The 19,821-nt window shown below is 42.0% G+C and overlaps 1 protein-coding gene across 10 annotated transcripts in view; it reads left to right on the forward strand.

Moving 5' to 3' along the window:
- Positions 1–19,821, forward strand: part of MAP3K4 (mitogen-activated protein kinase kinase kinase 4) — a 154,676-nt gene that overhangs the window by 95,012 nt on the left and 39,843 nt on the right. For all 10 annotated transcript variants that reach the window (XR_010323252.1, XR_010323253.1, XM_064293079.1 and 7 more), the window contains exons 6-9: positions 3,618–3,775; positions 7,496–7,594; positions 12,147–12,246; positions 12,352–12,435. Coding sequence is in view for 8 of the 10 variants with exons in the window: in XM_064293079.1 (XP_064149149.1) it covers positions 3,618–3,775; positions 7,496–7,594; positions 12,147–12,246; positions 12,352–12,435 (441 nt within the window). In the remaining 2 variants the exon portion in view is untranslated. The remainder of the gene's footprint in view (positions 1–3,617; positions 3,776–7,495; positions 7,595–12,146; positions 12,247–12,351; positions 12,436–19,821) is intronic.

Below are 19,821 nucleotides of genomic sequence, written 5' to 3' on the forward strand. Positions count from 1 at the left end.
TTCAGTAAAGAAGGCAATTGGCCACAGTATCCGCCACTCACCCCCAAGTAATAAAACTATTAGTTAATTGCCTTGAAGCTTAGCCTAAAATGAGGACGGACACAAAGCTGTAAGTGTATTCCGTAGACTTGGTGGGCCTGTGCAGTGATAAGTCAGAACCGTGGTGTCAGGAGGGTCCCTGTAGACATCTTGTTGTAGACTGAAGACCTCTAGGGCAGAGGGATTGGAAGTAGAGACATTTTTATTATCTGCAGCCAATCTGTTAGCGAGGAAGACTGGCGAATGCTAAAAGAGGGAGGGGTAGCAATGGTTAGCAGAATACAGAAAGCCTGTGACTTAGGGGGCTTTCCTCCATGTTTTATCAACCTTCCATTCTAAAAAATCTGAGGCATCCGTGCATGCAGAACAAAGGAAGGACGAGGCATGGTGAACACTTGAGGCAACAAACCTAAGTTGAAGTTGGGAACTCAGCACATTTTCCCTGCTCCTGGCCACAGAATAACCAGAAGAATGAACATAATACATGGTGTGGGAACATGTGGTAGACAGACTTAAGGAAACCACCTAAAACTTTTAAAAGAATAAAAATATGCAAGTGAGTCTTATTAGACATACAGTTGTAGAAGACACACAGGGAGACCGAGCCTATGCGTGTTCCTTGTAGAAAAAGAAAAAAGGAGCAGAAAAAACCAGTCCTTCCTCCACAAGTGTGTCTCGGGTACCTACTCTGCCAGACACCATGCAGGTACTGAGGATTCCACTCGGAGCCTCACGCCACATGGGGTTTAAGAATAACGGGGAAATGGTATTGATGAGGTAATCACGAAGATATACCACAGCAACTATGGGAAGCGCTACAAAGGAGAGGCACAAGGCCTTTTATAGACTGGCAATAAGCTTTCAGCTCGTGTGGGAGGTTAGGGAAAGCTTCTCTGAGGATGCGGCACTTGGAATTTCTGTGAAGGTTGATACGTATGTTATGATCCAGTTTATGTAACATTTTTGAAACTTGCACAAAACATTATACTCTGTATTGTAATTTATATAACAACAGGTTTTCTTAGAAGGCATATAAACTTGAAGGTAGCATACTACTTTCATAATTGTTGTCTCTGGGAGAAGGGGGAGGAAAGAGGACTGAAGAGAGAACCACAGGAGAACTTGACTTTATTTGTGATGTATTGTGTCTGACAGAGAAGGCGGCAGATGCAAAGTATCTGTGGGGGGAAGGAGAGTGGCTAGAGAGAAGCTTCCAAAGAAAGCCTTTTGAAGGGACCGTTCTTGCTGAGTCTGAAGAACAGATATGAGAAACCATGAGAGGCTTTACAGTAGTACATTGATAAGCCTTGGACTGGGTGGTGTATCGTATATTTAAAAAGAAGTTTAAGGCTTTAAAAGGAACATGGGAGGTGAGATTGGCAAGACTCAGTGATTGGAGGAGAGGTATGGGGGTGGCCGCTGGGTATTTGACTCACGCAGCCAGGTAAATAGTGGAGATGACAGTCCAATAGGATTTTTAAATTGAAGAGACGGAGACCAGAAATGAGATGGGCCATGTGATTGGTGACTGTGATTGTGTAGAACAACCATTTTTCCTTGTCATGTGCCTTTCTAGTGGCCCTCAGTTTCTTGAGTGTGGGCATGGGGAATGGGATCATTGGGCTGAGTCAGCTTTGGGGTTTGACTGAAAGGCGAGACAAAAAGGCAGTTAAGAGTGGCAGGGTATAGAATGGTGATGGGAATTTAGTGTACTGACAAGAGTGCTGTTGAACCCATAAACCCATGGAATCTAAACCAAATAAGGAGGAAAAAAAAAAGGGAGGCAGGAGGAGATTGGAGAAAGAAAATAAGTTGTTGGGACAGGAATTCCAGGTGAGGTTTAGAGAACCACTGTAGTAGCAGTTGAACACATACACTGAAAGCAGGGAGGCGGGGGTTAGGGTTAGGGTATATGAACTGGTGATTTTGGGGTTGAAGCAGTGATACTGCAAGATCCAAGGTGAAACTCAAGCGGAAGTGTCTTTGGAAGTGAAGACAGTCCAAGAGCTGAATTGACATGGCATAGATGGGTCAGCCATGGATGTTGAGTTCCACAGCACACTGGCTGAGCCTGGGTGGAGAGAAACCTGTAAGTCAGGTGCCAGAGCCTGACCATGAGTCTGACCAAGTCAGTGGATGACAGTCTGAAGAGGGGCGACAGTGGTATTGTGGTGACATAAACCTTAAAGGTGGTTTGTTTAATAAGAATGTATCAGGGTCATGGTTTGAAACTAGCAGTGGGGATCCAGAGCATAGCAGCCATTTTCAGATGTTGAGGTGTGTGGTGAGACTGACAGTCGCCCCTTGAGGGGGCTGTAAGGGAGAAATGGTGACTTTGGGAGAAAGCCAGCTCTCAGGGAAGTCAGTGAAATGAGGGAGCAACAGAAGAAGTAAGAGGGAGGTTCTGGGCCTGGTATTTAAGGGACTTGTATCAGTTGAATAAGACAGACCCGTAAATTGTAGGCTCCACACACACAGCTGTATTCATAATGGCCCAGGACTGTAGGTTCACGCTACCTGGCTGGATGATGGAGGACCCCGAATTATTCAAGACATAACTGAAGAAAATTTTTCCTGAAATAAAGATTTGAAATTACTTATTGAAAGTTAATACTAGATCTCAGCAAAAAATCATTCCAAACAGTGAACACTAAGACAGCTTGGTGAAATAACTGAGATGGGAGAATCCTGTAAACATCTAAGCAGAGAGAGCAAGTAAGTCACTTTCCAGGTGGAGTAATGTCTCAGAAGTCTGAGGGAGAGAACGTGTAACTCAAGTATTAAGTACCCCATCAAGTTACCCTTTCAGTAAAAGTTCAAAGGCAGTAAATTTTTTTTTTTTTTTTAATATAGCAATTATGAACCTGTTTTGGGGAAAAAAACCCAGCAACTCCTTGATGGTGAAACTTTTCTAATCAATGGATCAATGCAAATAAGAATTTAGGTATAGGAAAACTGTTGTAATAGGCCTTGTGGTGGGCATAGATCCCACTTAAGAACAATTGGGTGTTTTGTTTATAGGTCACAATATATATGTCATAAGCCTTATAATAATTACAATAAATGTAAATATATTATTTATAATAAAATATAATGTATGAATGATATCACAGAAATCTGGATGTGAAGGAGGGATGGTAGAACCCTGTTAGTTTCCTCTCAGCACATAAGATACTGTCTAATGTTAAAACATGTAACTAAAACAAGGAGTGGTTACAACCTCTTAAAGGAACAGTGTTCAGAGTATATTAATAATGAAAATTTCTGAGTACTGCTATTTTGATTTTTTTGTTTTTACTTTTGTTTTTTATTGTAGTTTTCTGGACATTGTGATCATTTAGTTGTTTTCTTCAGAATTCCAAGGGATTGTGAATAATGTGTTAAGTTGCTGAGGAGTTCCGTAACTTAACAGAGCCTCATGCAGACATCAGCTAACAGTGATGAAGGGTCTTGCGTCTCTCAGGGTTGCATGCTTTTAAGTCTTTCCCTTTGATGAATAGCTTTCATGTTCACATGGGGAAAGTTTGAGTTTCTGAATTCTACTCTCAAACGTCTCCTTTTACATTTTTGTGTTTAAGGTATATTTTGATTACATGAGAAGCTGGATCCAAATGCTACAGCAGTTACCTCAAGCTTCCCATAGTTTAAAAAATCTGTTAGAAGAAGAATGGAATTTCACCAAAGAAATAACTCATTACATACGGGGAGGAGAAGCACAGGCCGGGAAGCTTTTCTGGTAGGAATTCTTGTTTCTGAATATGGTGTCCTTACTTTTTCAACTTCATTCCCAGTTTGCTCACCAGTTCGCTTCTACATGCTTCAGTGATTAATATATTAAAATTATAATCATTCCTATCTGGTATGTGCCCCTTTCCCCAAGTTTTGTTACCCTTACAGCAGTCGTTCTCAACCAGTGGTGATTCTGCCCCCGAGGGGACCTTGGGCAACATATGCAGACGTTTTTGATTGTCATGACTGGAAGGATGCTACTGGCATCTAGTGGGTCAAGGTCACATGTGCTGCTAAATGCAGTGTAGTGCATAGGATAGCCCCCACCACATAGAAGAATCCACCTGAAATGTCAGTAGTCTGAGGTTGAGAAGCTCTGCCTCAGAATAAATCCTTTTGGTTATATCTACAAAGGAGGAGAACCTAAGTACTCTGAAGGGCAGACTAGACCTGCGTGCATCCGTTTGGGTGAGGACCACAGGGACTAAAGAAGTCTATACTTTCATGCTAGCCCTTTTGGAAATGTAACGCTAATCACAGAATCTCTTTAAAAACTGAGTTTACTTGTGGTGAAAGAATAGAAATGTAATAAGCCAAGGAACGGCATGAGGAAGGCAGTGTGGTCACTGGCTGGTCTGTTCTAGGAATGGCTGTAATTCTTGAGGACAGGTCCACACGTGTTGATTACAGGGTACTTTTGAGTGGTCTTTACTGGTGCCCACTCGCCCTGACTAATTTTGACTTGGATTCTGCTGCTCTCTGTGCCACCTTCCCTCATTTTCCTCGGTAGTCATTTCATTTCTTCTGTCTCCTTACAGGGTCTTTTATGCCCAGCTCACGTCTTCTTCCTTGCCCTTCGAGTACATTCTTGACTTCAGCTTTCACATAGAGAGTACTCTTCTAACTTCAGAGCCTCACTATTCTCAACTCCAGTGATCCCTGTCCCATACTCAGTATCTCAGCAGTTTATATGTACTTTTCTGGCCCTAACCTCCAGTTCTCTTTTAGGTCTTGTGTATCTTACTTTGAATAATCAGTGAACCTGCTCTTGTCTGAGAACTCCCCTGGCCCCTCTGACCACAATCCCCGACCTGACTTCCCTTGCTTGCCCACGTGGCCTGGTTCCCATAGTCAGCCTTTTAAAAAAATACACTTGCTGCCATTTTCAAAATCTTTCCCTGCCTTCATCTTCCATGATTCTCTTTGCCTATACTTCTTTCTGTGTGCATTTTCTGTGTCCAGGCTGTTGAGCTTTGTTGAAGAAACTAAGCAAAAACAAAAAACAGGATACTGTTTAGCTTTATACAAGTACATGTTACGTAATTTCACCATAGCCTCATTTCGTCCTGTCCGTCATTTTACTTTTATCGTTGGCGTGTCTTTCACATTCCCTATTGTGCAGCCTCTGAGCTTCCTCAAGTCTCTGGTCTTCCCCCTCTCGCTCCTTGTTCTGAGAAGCCCCCAGGTTTTTCTCACCACCCCTTCTGTCAGCTGACCCACTTCTGCTCTTTTGGTTCAGCTTTCTCCTTCCTATGCTGATTCTCCTGGTTCAGTCAGTCTCGAAATCCACCCTGACTTCTTTCTTTCTCTCACACACGACCCCTGATCCTTTCGGCTGTCCCTTCAGGATGTATCTGCCCTCTACTTCATGTTCCCACCCTTACAGGTTGTCCTTTCCCCCCTGTAGTATTGCAGCAGCCCCCTGTGTAGGTTTCCTGCTTTGCCCTTCTCCCCCTACAGTTTATGCTCAGTACAGTAGCCCAGTGATCTTGTTAAACCAGGTTTCTACTTTGCTCCAAACACTCCTTCTTACTCAGTAAAAGCGAGAGTGCCTAAACAGTGGCCAGGGACTGACACATTCGGACTCCTTGTTATATCTTTGTCCTCGTCTCCTCTGCCTCTGCTTGCTCCACTCTAGTCCTAGTGGCTTCCTTACTGTTTCTCACTGGCCAGGCATGTTCTTGCCTCAGACCCTTTGCACTTACTGGTCTATCTGAACTGCTCTTCTCCCAGTTTTTTTCATGACTCAGTTTCTAATGTCTTTCCGGTGTTTGTCCAAATATTGCCTTCTCAGAATACCTAAAACTGAAATCTTTACCTGCAAGTACTCCGTAGCTTTCTCCCCCGTGGTATTTTCTCCATAGCTTTTACCAATGTCTGAAATACTATATGTTTTCGTTTTTCATTTTTCTTACTGTTTTTCTGCATTCACCGGAAGAGTTTATCCCTTTTGTTCCCTGCTGTTTAGTACATAATAGGCACTCAATAAGTATTTGTTAAATGAATACAACATGTATATCCTTGTCTTCTTAAAAGCACATTTCTAATCCAGTCACTTTCCACTCATAGATTTTAAAGCCTGCCTTTGACTATCAAATTAAGATCAAGCGAATTTGCGTGGCAGTCGGGGCCCTCTAGTGTGGTCCCAGTTTATTTTCCCAGTCTTATTCCACCATGCTCTGTAGCATAAGTATCTCCTACTTCTGTCAGATTGGAGTGTTTCTTTTTTTCATACACATGCTTACTGGGTCCCTTGCTTACCACATCCTTGTGCCTTTCATCATGTTTATTGATCTTCCTGGATGGTCCTTCTCCTTCCCCCATTCTGTCCCTGTCAGATTCCCTCTGCCCCTTACTGCTCTACCTGGTGCTGTGCTTCCTGTCCACGGAGCCTGGCCTGGTCCTCCCATGACTTTGTGCCTTCTCCTCTGATGACTCGCCCAGCATTTACCTTCTGCCATAGCTAATACTGGTTGTGTACTTGCCTGTTCTTTTCTACTCAATCGTAAGGTCCTGGCCTTGAACATCGTAGAGCTCAATAAACCATTGTTGAATTTTAGCTGTATGATTTTGACTTATTTTATGCACTTGGGTTTATATTTTAACACTGGTATTTTTTTTATTTAGGTTGTGTATGCAACAAGAAACATCAACTAGGTAGAATATTTCATAGTTCTTGACTATAAAAAGCTGAACGTGTGGGGAATTTTTAAAAACAGTTACATTTAAGGAATTTGCTTTGTTTTCTTGTGTTACAATTTGGTTTAGTGAGCTTTCAAAAAACATCTTGCTATACAGGTATCTGAGGTCTCTTTTGGTTTCCTGCAATAGTGTTTTCTACTTTTCTTTGTATAAGTGTTTTACATCCCTGGTTAGATTTATTTCTAAGTACTTTATCTTTTAGAGGCTATTAAAAGTGGTATTGTTTTGCTTATGTCCTTTATGCAGTTCTCATTTTTGGTGTATAGGAATCTAAATGATTTTTGTCAGTTTTATATGCTGCTACTCTACTGAATCATTCTATTAGTTCTAGTAGTCTGTTCATAGTGTCTGTTCATAGTTTTTGCCCATTTTTTAATTGTATTGTCTTTTTCTATTGAGGTTTTGAAGTATTCTTTAGATTTTAGAAATTAAACTCTTGTTGGATGGATTTACATCTGGGTTCTCGACTCTGATAATTGTATAATAACTGCATAGCTACTATGAATTTAAGAGTTTTGAGGTTTATGATGAAAAACTGAAAATAAAACAGTGGGAGATATATAATTGAGATTTCTACTTTTTGACAATAATGATTTTATACTAGAAGGAAAAAAATTCCATTGTTGTGCATTTTTAAACTATTGGAGCAATAGCTGAGTCTTTTAGCTTCTTACTCAGTGATTAGAATATGAGGGAAGAACGTTTTCCTTCTGTGTTTTATTTTTTGTTATTTTTGTTCCCCTAGTGACATTGCAGGAATGCTGTTGAAGTCAACAGGCAGCTTTTTGGGATCTGGCTTACAGGAGAGCTGTGCTGACGACAGCAGTGCTGCAGAGGAAATCAGGTGGAAGTTGCACTTTCCCCTCCAGTTTCTTATTTCATGTAGCTGTGCTCTTGGCAATGAGCCAGAAATGAGCCTCGTTCAAGCCAAACTCTTGAACTTTAAGAATTTGAGTTGTAGACCTAAAGGATTTTATTTATGACTGTTCTGTCTTTATATGATCTCTCGGTTATAGTTTGTTTGTGAAAGTTCCTTTCAAGGTGAAGTTAAAATTTTTTTAGCCTATTGAAGTTGTCCTCCACGTGTCTGTCGGCTTGTCGTACAGTGGGGCCTTGTGTATTGCTGTGACACTAGAATCTATACCATGGGTATTCAAATACCAGCACGGTCACCCGTGGAGGACAGGTTTCAGCTGAGTTTCCAGAGTAAGACAGACTACGGAGAAGGACCCAGCGGTCTGCTTCTGAAAAGAATTAGCCAGTGAAAACCTTATGAATAGCAGTGGAACATTGTCTGATGTAGTGCTGGAAGATGAGCCTGCCAGGTTGGAAGGCACTCGAAACAACTGGGGAAGAACTGCCTCCTCAGAGTAGAGTCGACCTTAATGAAATGAATGGAGTCAAGCTTTCGGGACCTTCATTTGCTGATGTGGCACAACTCTAAGAAGAAACAGCTGCAAACATCCGTTAATAATCGGAATGTGGATTGTACAAAGTGTGATTCTTGGAAAACTGGAAGTCATCAAAAATGAAATGGTATGCATAAACATTGATGTCGTAGGCATTTGTGAGCTGAAAACGACTTGTATTGGCCATTTTGAATCAGACAGTCATATGATCTACTATGCTGGGAATGACAGCTTGAAGAGAAACAGTGTTGGATTCATTGTCAGAAAGAACATTTTAAAATCTATCCTGAAGTACAGTGGTGCCAGTGTGATAGGATAATACCCATGTGCCTACAAGGAAGACAAGTTGATTCAATTATTCAAATTGACGCACCAACTACTAAGGCCAAAGATGAAAAACATTGAAGATTTTTACCAACTTCTGCAATCTGAAATTGATCGAACATGTAATCAGGATGTGATTGGAATGCTAAAGTTGGAAACAAGGATTGGTAGTTGGAAAATACAGCCTTGGTGATAGAAACTATTACGAAGATTGCATGATAAAATTTTGCAAGAGCAGTGACTTCTTCACTGCAAATACCCTTTTTTACCAACACAAACTGTGGCTATACATATGGACCTTGCCAGATAGAATACACAGGAATCAAATCGACTACGTCTGTGGAATCAGATGATGAAAAAACTCAATATCATCAGTCACAAGGCCAGGGGCCAACCATGGAACAGACCATCAATTGCTCATTTACAAGTACAAGTTGACACTGAAGAAAACTAGAACAAGTCCATGAGAGCCAAAGTACGACCTCGAGGATATCTCACCTGAATTTAAAGGCCACCTCAAGAATAAATTTGACATGTTGAACACTAATGACCAAAGAGCGGATGAGTTGTGGGATTACATCAACGACATCATATATGAAGAAGGAAAAGACCAAAATGGATGTCAGAAGAGACTCTGAAACTTGCTCTTGAGCATAGAGTAGCAAAAGCAAAAGGAAGAATGAAGAAGTAAAACAGCTTGAACAGAAGATTTCAAAGGGTAGCTTGGGAAGACAAAGTATTATAATGACATGTGCAAAGACCCGTAGATAGAAAACCAAAAGGGCAGAACACACTTGGCATTTTCTCAAGTGGAAAGAACTAAAGAAAAAATTCAGGCCTCAAGTTGCAATTTTGAAGGATTCTACGGGCAAAATATTGAATGACGCAGGAAGCATCCAAAGAAGATAGGAGGAATACACAGAGTCACTATACCAAGAAGAATTGGCCAATGTTTATTATCCATTTCAGGAGGTAGCGTGGGATCAGGACCCGATGGTACTGAAGGAAGAAGTCCAAAACTGCACAGAAGGCATTGGCGAAAAACAAGGCTTCCGGAATTGACTGAATGCCATTTGAGATGTTTCAACAAACAGATGCAGTGCTGAAAGTGTTCATTTCATCTATGCCGAGAAATCTGGAAGACAGCTACCTGGTCAACTGACTGGAAGAGATCTGTATTTATGCCTATTCCCAAGAAAGTTGATCCAACCAAATGTGGAAATTATCGAACAGTATCGTTAATATCACATGCAAGTAAAATTTTGCTGCAGCAGTGTATTGACAGGGAACTTCCAGAAATTCAAGTCAGATTCAGAAGAAGATGTGGAACCAGGGATATCATTGCTGATATGAGATGGATCCTGGCTGAAAGCAGAGAATACCAGAAAGATGTTTACCTGTGTTTTATTGACTTTGCAAAGGCATTTGACTATGTGAATCATAATAAATTATAGGTAACATTACGAAGAATGGGAATTCCAAAACGCTTAATTGTGCTCATGAGAAACCTGTAATCAGACAAAGAGGTAGTTGTTCAAACACAACACGAGTGTACTGCATGGTTTAAAGCCAGGAAAAGTGTGCATCGGGGTTGTATCCTTTCCCCATATTTATTTAATCTGTATGCTGAGCATATAATACAAGAAGCTGGACTATATGAAGAAGAATGGGGCATCAGGATGGGATGAAGACTCATTAACAACCTGCCTTATGCAGATAACACAACCTTGCTTGCTGAAAGTGAAGAGAACTTGAAGCACTTACTGATGAAGATCAAAGACCACAGCCTGCAGTATGGATTATACCTCAACATAAAGAAAACAAAAATCCTCACAACTGGACCAATAAGCAACATCGTGATAAATGGAGAAAAGATTGAAGTGATCAAGGATTTCATTTTATTTGGATCCACAATCAACATCTATGGAAGCAGCAGCCAAGAAAGCAAAATATGCACTGCATTGGGCAAATCTGCTGCAAAAGACATCTTTAAAGTGTTAAAAAGCAAAGACATTGTTTTAATGGCTAAGGTGCTCCTGACCTGAGCCATGGTGTTTTCAGTTGCCTCATATGCATGTAAAAGCTGGACGATGAGTAAGGAAGACCAAAGAAGAATTGATGCCTTTGAATTGTGGTGTTGGCAAAGAATAGTGATTGTTATCAGGAGTAATCAGTCCCTGGAGAAGGACATCATGCTTGGTAAAGTAGAGAGTCAACGAAAAAGAGGAAGACCTTCAACGAGATGGATTGACATAGTGGCTGCAACAGTGGGCTTAAGTATAACAATGATTGTGAGAATGGTGCAGGTCTGGTGAGGGTTTCATTCTGTTGTACATAGGGTCGCTATGAGTCAGAACCAACTGAACAGCATCTAATAACAACAACAAAATTGTGTCTTAAAGAAATAGATAGTTTAAGTTAAATAAAGGTGAGTAGGATCACCTCCACCCACAGGTTCTAGAATGTCTCTAATTAAACATGATTCTTCTGTCCATTAATACGTTTAATGACATTTAGTATATTTTGAGTGTTTTTATGCTTATCCCTCCTATTCAACTTTAAGCTTAAAAAAAAAAGCTTAAGTACCTGAAACCATGTCTTACTTATCTAAGACATTTCCTCCAACTCTATGCAGATAGTATTTATAGGTTGAGCCATATGAAATTGCTGGTTTTGTGGTGTAGATACCAGCCATAACTCCATTTTGTGTCCATATATGAGCAGTATCATATCATTTAATCTTGTTAAATGCTTGGGTACAATTGACTTTGCCAGAGCTGAAGTGTTTTCTTTCAGCACCCAGTTTCATGAGAAATAATTTTGACTGTCTTAAATGGAACTTTAAGAACTAAGATGGCAGACTAGGGAGTGACTCTGAGGATGCTCTAATTGGCTGTTTCCCAGGGATGGATCTGAAAGGTGGGCGTGTGTACAGGGGTATGCTAGCGCTCACCTGTGCTGCCTTGAGAAAGCTGATGGTGTGTATGTCTTCCCAAGTCCTTGCTCAAGCGATGTCATACTGCTACCGTGAAATCAGCTGTGATGGGAGCATTTACGCCATGGAAATCAGCAAACATCACACAAGGCAGTATTTTTGAAGAGCCAGTTATTAAACGTTTACCAGCACTGGGGATGGATTTTACCCAGTAAGCAAGGTATGCATGGGCTTATTTGTGCTTACTTATTAATCTGTAGTGTACAGTTTCACCTGTTTTTCACCATATCTGTGATGTAGTGAAACTCACGTGAAATTGTGCACTCCAGATTAGTAACTAAGCACACGCGTGTACATACCTTGCTTAATGTAAGCCCGTGTGTAATTTGCTTACTGGTTAATCTGCCCCTGACCAGCACACGCTGTATATATTCCTTCTTAATTGGTTTGTCTCAGACTCCAAAAAATGAGCAGAATAAAATCTTTAGAAAATTGAATTTACTCTTAATTGAAGGTCGTTTAATGTACCCCACTTATATTTAAAGAAAGCAAGTGTTTTCTAGAAAACAGTGAGGGGCAAGCTTTACATTCATAATAATTGCTTGTTGCTATTTTAAAAATCTGCAGTCTTCAGTTACTAACGTGATTTGTAATTTGCTTCATCTTAAAAAAAAAAAAAAAATTTTTTTTTAATGTTGAACATCTCTTGCTTCCCATCCACTTTCCAGGCGATCTGTCATAGAGATTAGCCGAGCCCTGAAGGAACTCTTCCACGAAGCCAGAGAAAGGGCCTCCAAGGCGCTTGGATTTGCTAAAATGTTAAGAAAGGTGAGCTAACAATCCTTGATAATGTTTTTTTCTTTTTATATATTTCTTATCTTAACTCTTTAAAAATCTAACCCTTAAGAAGTGTCTCTGTAACTGTGACCCTAGGACCTGGAAATAGCAGCAGAATTCATGCTTTCGGCCCCTGTTAGAGACCTGCTGGATGTTCTGAAATCAAAGCAGTATGTTAAGGTAACTATTTCTGATGATGTGATTGAAATATTTTGCCTTTGCTTACTGTGTTCCGAAATAGGCAGACTCTTTCTTAAAGCTCTGGACAGTAAATATTTTAGGCTCTGCACACTACGCTTTGATCCATTTGCAAGACTGTCTCATAATTTCTCGAGAAGTGATTAGAAAGGCACACTTGTTTGTACTTAAATCTCTGACATCGTGTCCCGGCCATCACTGGAGCCACTTTTGGAGTCGTCGTCTTGTTACCCATTTACGTTGTTTGAGATTTAGCACTTTTAGACTCTGTGTATGATGTCTCTGGAAACTTTACCCCAAACCCACAGATGTATTTCACCCACATACGTCAGGTGGTGTGTGTGACCCAACTGTGTATGTGCTCCTTATTAAATGACCTTTAAGAGGCTCTTTATCATGCCCCCAAAGGTAATCACTGCATCCGTGGTAACGCTCTGCCTTTTTCCTGAGTCAGGTGACTTTCTAGAACATTCCAAACTAGCACTGACTGAGTTGGTTTCAGGTGGACGTCTCCCTATAGAGTGTTTTCTTTGTTCTTTAGAATGAAACAAGGAAGAGAATGCCCTGGAGTTGGAGAGACTTGACAAGGACCCCTCCCCAGTATACTCATAAGCTCTCTCCCCCTCCCTCCTTCAGGCCCCTGCCTGCCCATGTCAGTGCCTGTGCCACCTGGCTTTTTCTGGAATGGCCCCAGACAGTGAATATTTCAGGAGCGTGAGCTAAAGAGTCTATGCTGCAGCCACTCGACTCTGCCGCTGTAGACCAAAGCAGCCCTAGACAATAAGTAAACGGGTGAATGTGGTTGTGTTCATTTTATAAACTTTATTCACAGAAACAGGAGGCAGACCAGGCCCTCCTCTAAAGTGCGATTTTTTAGATCAAATCTTAAAAACTCTCAAAGCTCCCACTTTTAGATTTAGTGGCCTTATGGACAAGTAAAGATTAAGCAGATAAAAAAGATCTTCCATCTTGAATTTAAGATGGAAAATAAAATAGATCTTCAGTCTCCAATTTAATATAGAAAATAAAACCACGAAACAAATGCGTGATTAGCTGAGCTCACACACTTTGTACGATGCTAGTTTTTCAATCACCTACGAATAAAGTGAGGGGAGCTGCGGTGGATTCATTACTTTTGTGTGTGGTCTTTCTAGCCATGGTCTTGTGAGTCCCACTCTGGTGATTGTGTGATGGACTAATTGTGGCCCACCAAGGGGATTGATCAGTTTTGCCTTAAAAGAGAGCCAATTCCAGAGCAGAGAGGGAGAGCCCACCACCACCATAGAAGGAGAGACCCGCAGGAGACAGCTTGGTGGGCTTCCTGGTCCACGGAGCAAGAAAGCTGAGTGCCTTTGCTCAGAGACCAAGGGCCAGAGGGAAGCCTACACCTGACCCACGAGTTTGGGACTTGCCAGCCTCCATAACCACATGAGCCATTTCCTTATATGGTTTGTGAGTTCTGTGAGACGTTGCAGCCAATTAGGGAACCCAAAGCCAGGAGGGAGAGTACTGAGGGGAGAGGGAGTAGTTGGTGTTTAGAGATGGTGGAGTGGTCTAGCAGCTTGGAAAAGTTGGACATTTGGGACATCTTTAACCTCTGCCTCATAGGAACCAGCTTTGTGCTGATCCTTATGAAAGAAATTATTCACTTAGGAGCCCTCTCATGCTGGGAGAAATTATCAGCAAATTACAAACATATTGTAGGCTGTCAATAACCACTATGATCTTCTGACAAAAGTTTGGCCTAATTTATTGGAATAGGAATTTTTAACAGTAGTTTATATACTTCTTGTTGTTAGCTGCCATTGAGTTGGCCCTCAGCTCCTCGCGACCTAATGCGAAATGCAGCGAAACACCGCTGGGTCCCGTGCCGTCCCCACAGTAGGTTAAATGCAGCGAAACACCGCCGGGTCCCGTGCCATCCCCACAGTTGGTTAAATGCAGCGAAACACCGCCGGGTCCCGTGCCATCCCCACAGTAGGTTAAATGCAGTGAAACACCGCCGGGTCCCGTGCCATCCCCACAGTTGGTTAAATGCAGCGAAACACCGCCTGGTCCCGTGCCGTCCCCACAGTAGGTTAAATGCAGCGAAACACCGCCGGGTCCCATGCCGTCCCCACAGTAGGTTAAATGCAGCGAAACACCGCCGGGTCCCGTGCCATCCCCACAGTAGATTAAATGCAGCGAAACACCGCCGGGTCCCGTGCCGTCCCCACAATAGGTTAAATGCAGCGAAACACCGCCTGGTCCCGTGCCGTCCCCACAGTAGGTTAAATGCAGCGAAATACCGCCGGGTCCCGTGCCGTCCCCACAGTAGGTTAAATGCAGCGAAACACCACCGGGTCCCGTGCCGTCCCCACAGTAGGTTAAATGCAGCGAAACACCGCCGGGTCCCGTGCCGTCCCCACAGTAGGTTAAATGCAGCGAAACACCACCGGGTCCCGTGCCATCCCCACAATAGGTTAAATGCAGCGAAACACCGCTGGGTCCCGTGCCGTCCCCACAGTAGGTTAAATGCAGCGAAACACCACCGGGTCCCGTGCCATCCCCAGAATAGGTTAAATGCAGCGAAACACCACCGGGTCCCGTGCCGTCCCCACAGTAGGTTAAATGCAGCGAAACACCACCGGGTCCCGTGCTGTCCCCACAGTAGGTTAAATGCAGCGGAACACCGCCTGGTCCCGTGCCATCCCTACAGTTGGTTAAATGCAGCGAAACACCGCCAGGTCCCTTGCCATCCCCACGATAGGTTGTGACCTGGACCTTTGTGATCCGTACGGTCTTCACTGGCTGGATTTAGGGAGTAGGTCACCAGGCCCTTCCTCCTAGTCTGTCTCAGTCTAGACAGTCTGCTGAAACCCGCTCAGTATTGTAACACCACCACCAGTCTCCACTGACGGGTGGGTGGTAGCTGCCCATGAAGTGTGTTGGGTGGGAAATGAACTGGAGTTTCCCAGATGGAGGGCGAGAATTTTACCACTGAGACACCACTGCCCCTTGTATGGTTTTGTGGGTGATAGGTGCCGTCAAGTCAGTTTCAACTGATAGCGACGCTATGTACGTGTTCGATCAGTTGCAGACTGCAGAAGCTGGTAAAAATCTTCAGTTTTTTCATCTTTGGCCTTAGCGGTTGGTGTGTAATTTTGAATAATAGTTGTATTAACTGGTCTTCCTTGTTGTTGTTGCTAGGTGCCATCGAGTCAATTCTGACTCATACCGACCCTGTGCACAACATAACGAAACACTGCCTGGTCCTGCGCCATCCTCACAATCTTTGCCATGCTTGAACCCATTGTTGCAGCCACTGTGTCACTTTGTTGAGGGTCTTCTTCTATTTTACTGACCCTCTACTTAACCAAGCATGATGTCCATTTCCAGGGACTGGCCCCTCCTGATAACATGTCCTAAGTACATGAGATGAAGTCTCGGCATCCTGACTTCTAAGGAGCATTCTAGCTGTACTTTTTTCCAAGACAGATTTGTTTGTTGGCTTGGCAGTTCATGGTATATTCGGTATTCTTCAGCAACATAATTCAAAGCCGTCAACCCTTCTTCGATCTTCCTTATTCATTATCCACGTTTCACATGCATCTGAGGCGATTGAAAACACAATGGCTTGGGTCAGGTGCACCATAGTCCTTAAGGTGATGTCTTTGCTTTTCAACACTTTAAAGAGGCCTTTTGCAGCAGTTTGCCCAACCTAATACATACTCTGATTTCTTGACTGGTGTTTCAGTGGGCAATGATTATGAATCCAAGGAAAATGAAATCCTTGACAACTTCAGTCTTTTCTCCATTTATCATGATGTTGCTTCTTCGTCCAGTTGTGAGGACTTTTGTTTTCTTTATGTTGAGGCGCAATCCATACTGAAGGCTGTGGTCTTTGATCTTCATCAGCAAGTGCTGCAAGTCCTCTTCACTTTCAGCAAGCAAGGTTGTGTCATCTGCATAACACAGGTTGTTAATGAGCCTTCCTCCAATCCTGATGCCCTGTTCTTCTTCATATAGTCCAGCTTCTCGTATTATTTGCTGAGCATACAGCTTGAATAAGTACGGTGAGAAGATACAACGCTGGTGCACACCTTTTCCATTTTTAAACCACATGGTATCCCCTTGTTCTGTTCAAACGACTGCCTTTTGATCTACGTACAGGTTCCTCATGAGCACAATTTAGTGTTCTGGAATTCCCATTTTCTGCAGTGTTATCCATAATTTATTACGATCCACACAGTTGAATGCCTTTGTATAGTCAGTAAAGCACAGGTAAACATCTTTCTGGTATTCTCTGCTTTCAGCCAACATCCATCTGACATCAGCAGTGATATCCCTCATCTCACGTCCTCTTCCCTGTCAATGTACGACTGTAGCCATTTTTTAATTATTTTTAGCAAAATTTTGCATACATGTGGTATTAATGATATTGTTCAATAATTTCTGCATTCTGTTGGATCAGCTTTCTTTGGAGTGGTTACAGGTATGGATCTCTTCCAGTCAGTTGGCCAAGTAGCTGTCTTCTAAATTTCTTGGCATAGACAAGTGAGTGCTTCCAGTGTTGCATTGTCGGTTGGTATTGTCGGTTCTTGGTGCCTTGTTTTTTTACCAGTGCCTTCAATGCAGCTTGGACGTCTTCCTTCAATATCATTGTTTCTTGATCATATGCTCCCTCTGGAAATGGGTGAACATCAATCAATTCTTTTTGGTACAGGACTCTGTTCGTTTTTTCCACCTCCTTTTGATACTTCCTGCATCATTCAATTTTTTGTCCATAGAATCATTCAGTATTTCAACTTGAGCCTTGATTCCCGCCCCCCCCCCCCCCCCCCCCAGTTCTTTCAACTTGAGAAATGCTGAGTGTGTTCTTCCCTTTGGTTTTCTCACTCCAGGTCTTTGCACATGTCGTTGTAATACTTTACTTTGTCTTCTCGAGGCGCCCTTTGAAATCTTCTCTCCAGCTCTTTTACCTCATCATTTCTTCCATTTTCTTTAGTTGCTCTACATTCAAGAGCAAGTTTGAGAGTCTCTTGTGCATCTGTTTTGGTCTTTTCTTTCTTTCCTGTCTTTCTAATGACCTTTTGCTTTCTTCATGTGTGATATCCTTGATGTCACCCCAGAACTTGTCTGATCTTCAGTCATTAATGTTCAGTGTATCAAAAATACGTCACAGACAGATTTGGAATTGGGCTCTGATTTCTGTGTCTTCAGTTGTCTCTTTGTTGACCTGCGCTGTGTTTACTTTTAGTTGGCAGTGAAGTTAGTAGAAAATGATGTTACAGATTTTGCGTGTGTGTTTTTTCTTAAGTAAAGTTCCCATATGATTAGATGGGCAGGTCTTAAGTGTACAAATGATGAGCTTTAGCAATTGTATGAATGCATTTAAGTGGCGTCTCTATCAAGATACAGAACATTTTCATTAACTCAATTTTTCTGGCACCCCTTCTAATTAATCCCACCCCCACAGGCAACCGTCGTCTCTGATTTCTCCATAAACTGGTTTTGTCTGCTTTTGAATTTTATAGAAATGGAATCTTTTGTGCCTGGCTTCTTTTTCTCACCATTACTTGTCTCTCAGTTTGTGGCATACCGTGGCGGCTTGCGTATTGCCCTGACACGGGAAGTCGTGCTGCCGGTATTTCCAATACCAACATAGTGGGCTGGTTTCATTGGAGCATCCAGACTAATACAGACTAGGAAGAAAGGCCTAGTGATCTACTGAAAATGAGCCAATGAAACGCGTATGGACAATGACAGAACGTTGTCCAGCTAGCTTGCTTTAGATACACCGTCAGGAGGGATCAACTGCTGAAGTAAGACATCGTGTATATTGCAATGGCCATGGAGACCCTCAGTAAGATGGATTGGCACAATAGCCTCAATGATGACTCTGACATTCCGGCAATTGTGTGGATAATGCAGGACGGGGAGACATTTCTTTCTGTTGTACATAGAGGTTCACCATGAGTTGGAGTTTACTCGACAGCAGCTGTCAGTCTTTCCCTTTCTTTTTTGCTTAAAATCATGCTTTTGAGATTCATCCATTATTTGTGTGTACCAGTAGTTCATTTTCCCTCAACCTTTTATAATAACTTCAAGCATATAGAAAAGTTGAAGGACATTTAAAGTGTACACTGATGTGTCAACCACTTAGATTCTATGAAGAATATTTTACTATTTTTGTTTATCAAATATCTATCCATCTTAATTTTTGATGCATTTCAAAGTAAATTTCAGTTTCATCTCAAGGCTTGAATGTACCTGTCATTAGCTAGGGGGTCAGTACTGTAGCTTATGGTGAGGCTTAAAATCACGAGGTGTCATTCCTCCAACTTAGTTCTTCACTTTCAGGACGGTTTGGGCTGTTCTGGGCCCTTTACATTTCATCAGCTTTTCCGTTTCTTTGGAGAAGTCTGCCGAGGTTTTAATCGTGATTGTATTGTATGTATAAATGAGTTTGGGGACAACAGACGTACTTAACAATGTTGAGTCTATCAACCCATGAATGTTTTTATCACTTTGGCTTTAAGCAGTTATTAATCAATAGCTTTAAAAATGGGAAGAAAAAATTTTATTTTCTCACATAGCTACTATTTCTGATGCTTTTTATTCATTTTTGTAAATCCAAGTTTCCGTCTGTTCCCTTGTTTCCTTTTGTCTGAAGGACTGCCTTTAAAATTTTTTGTAGCATATGTCGGTTGGTAAAGAGTTCTCTCACCTTTTTGTCTGAAAAAGTCTTTATCTCACCTCCATATTTGATGGATATTTTCACTGGGTATAGAATTCTATAGTGTGGATTCCAGCCTTCAGTATGAGTTATACCACAACATAAAGAAAACAAAAGTTCTCCCAACTGGACCAATAAGCAACATCATGATGACTGGAGGAAAGATTGAAGTTTGACATCAAAGATTTCAATTTACTTGGATCTACAATCAACACACATGGAAGCAGCAGCCAGGAAATCAAAAGACACATTACATTGGGCATATCTACTGTGAAAGACCCCTTTAAAGTGTTAAAAAGCAAAGAAGTCACTTTGAGGACTAATGTGCACCTGACCCAAGTCATGGTATTTTCAGTCACCTCATGCATGTGAAACGTGGACAATGAATGAGGAAGCCCGAAGAAGAATTGATGTCCTTGAATTATGGTGTTGGCGAAGAATGTTGAATATACCATGGACTGCCAGGAGAATGAACAAATCTGCCTCGGAAGAAGTACAACCTGAATGTTCCTTAGAAATGAGGATGGGAAGACTTGGCCTCTTACACTTTGGACACGTTAGCAGGAGGGACCAGTCCCTGGCGAAGGACATTATGCCTGGTAGAGTGAAAGAGAGGAAGACCATCAATGAGATTAATTGACACAGTGGCT

The sequence above is a fragment of the Loxodonta africana genome, chromosome 1 (genome assembly GCF_030014295.1).
Source record: "Loxodonta africana isolate mLoxAfr1 chromosome 1, mLoxAfr1.hap2, whole genome shotgun sequence".
NCBI lineage: Eukaryota > Metazoa > Chordata > Mammalia > Proboscidea > Elephantidae > Loxodonta > Loxodonta africana.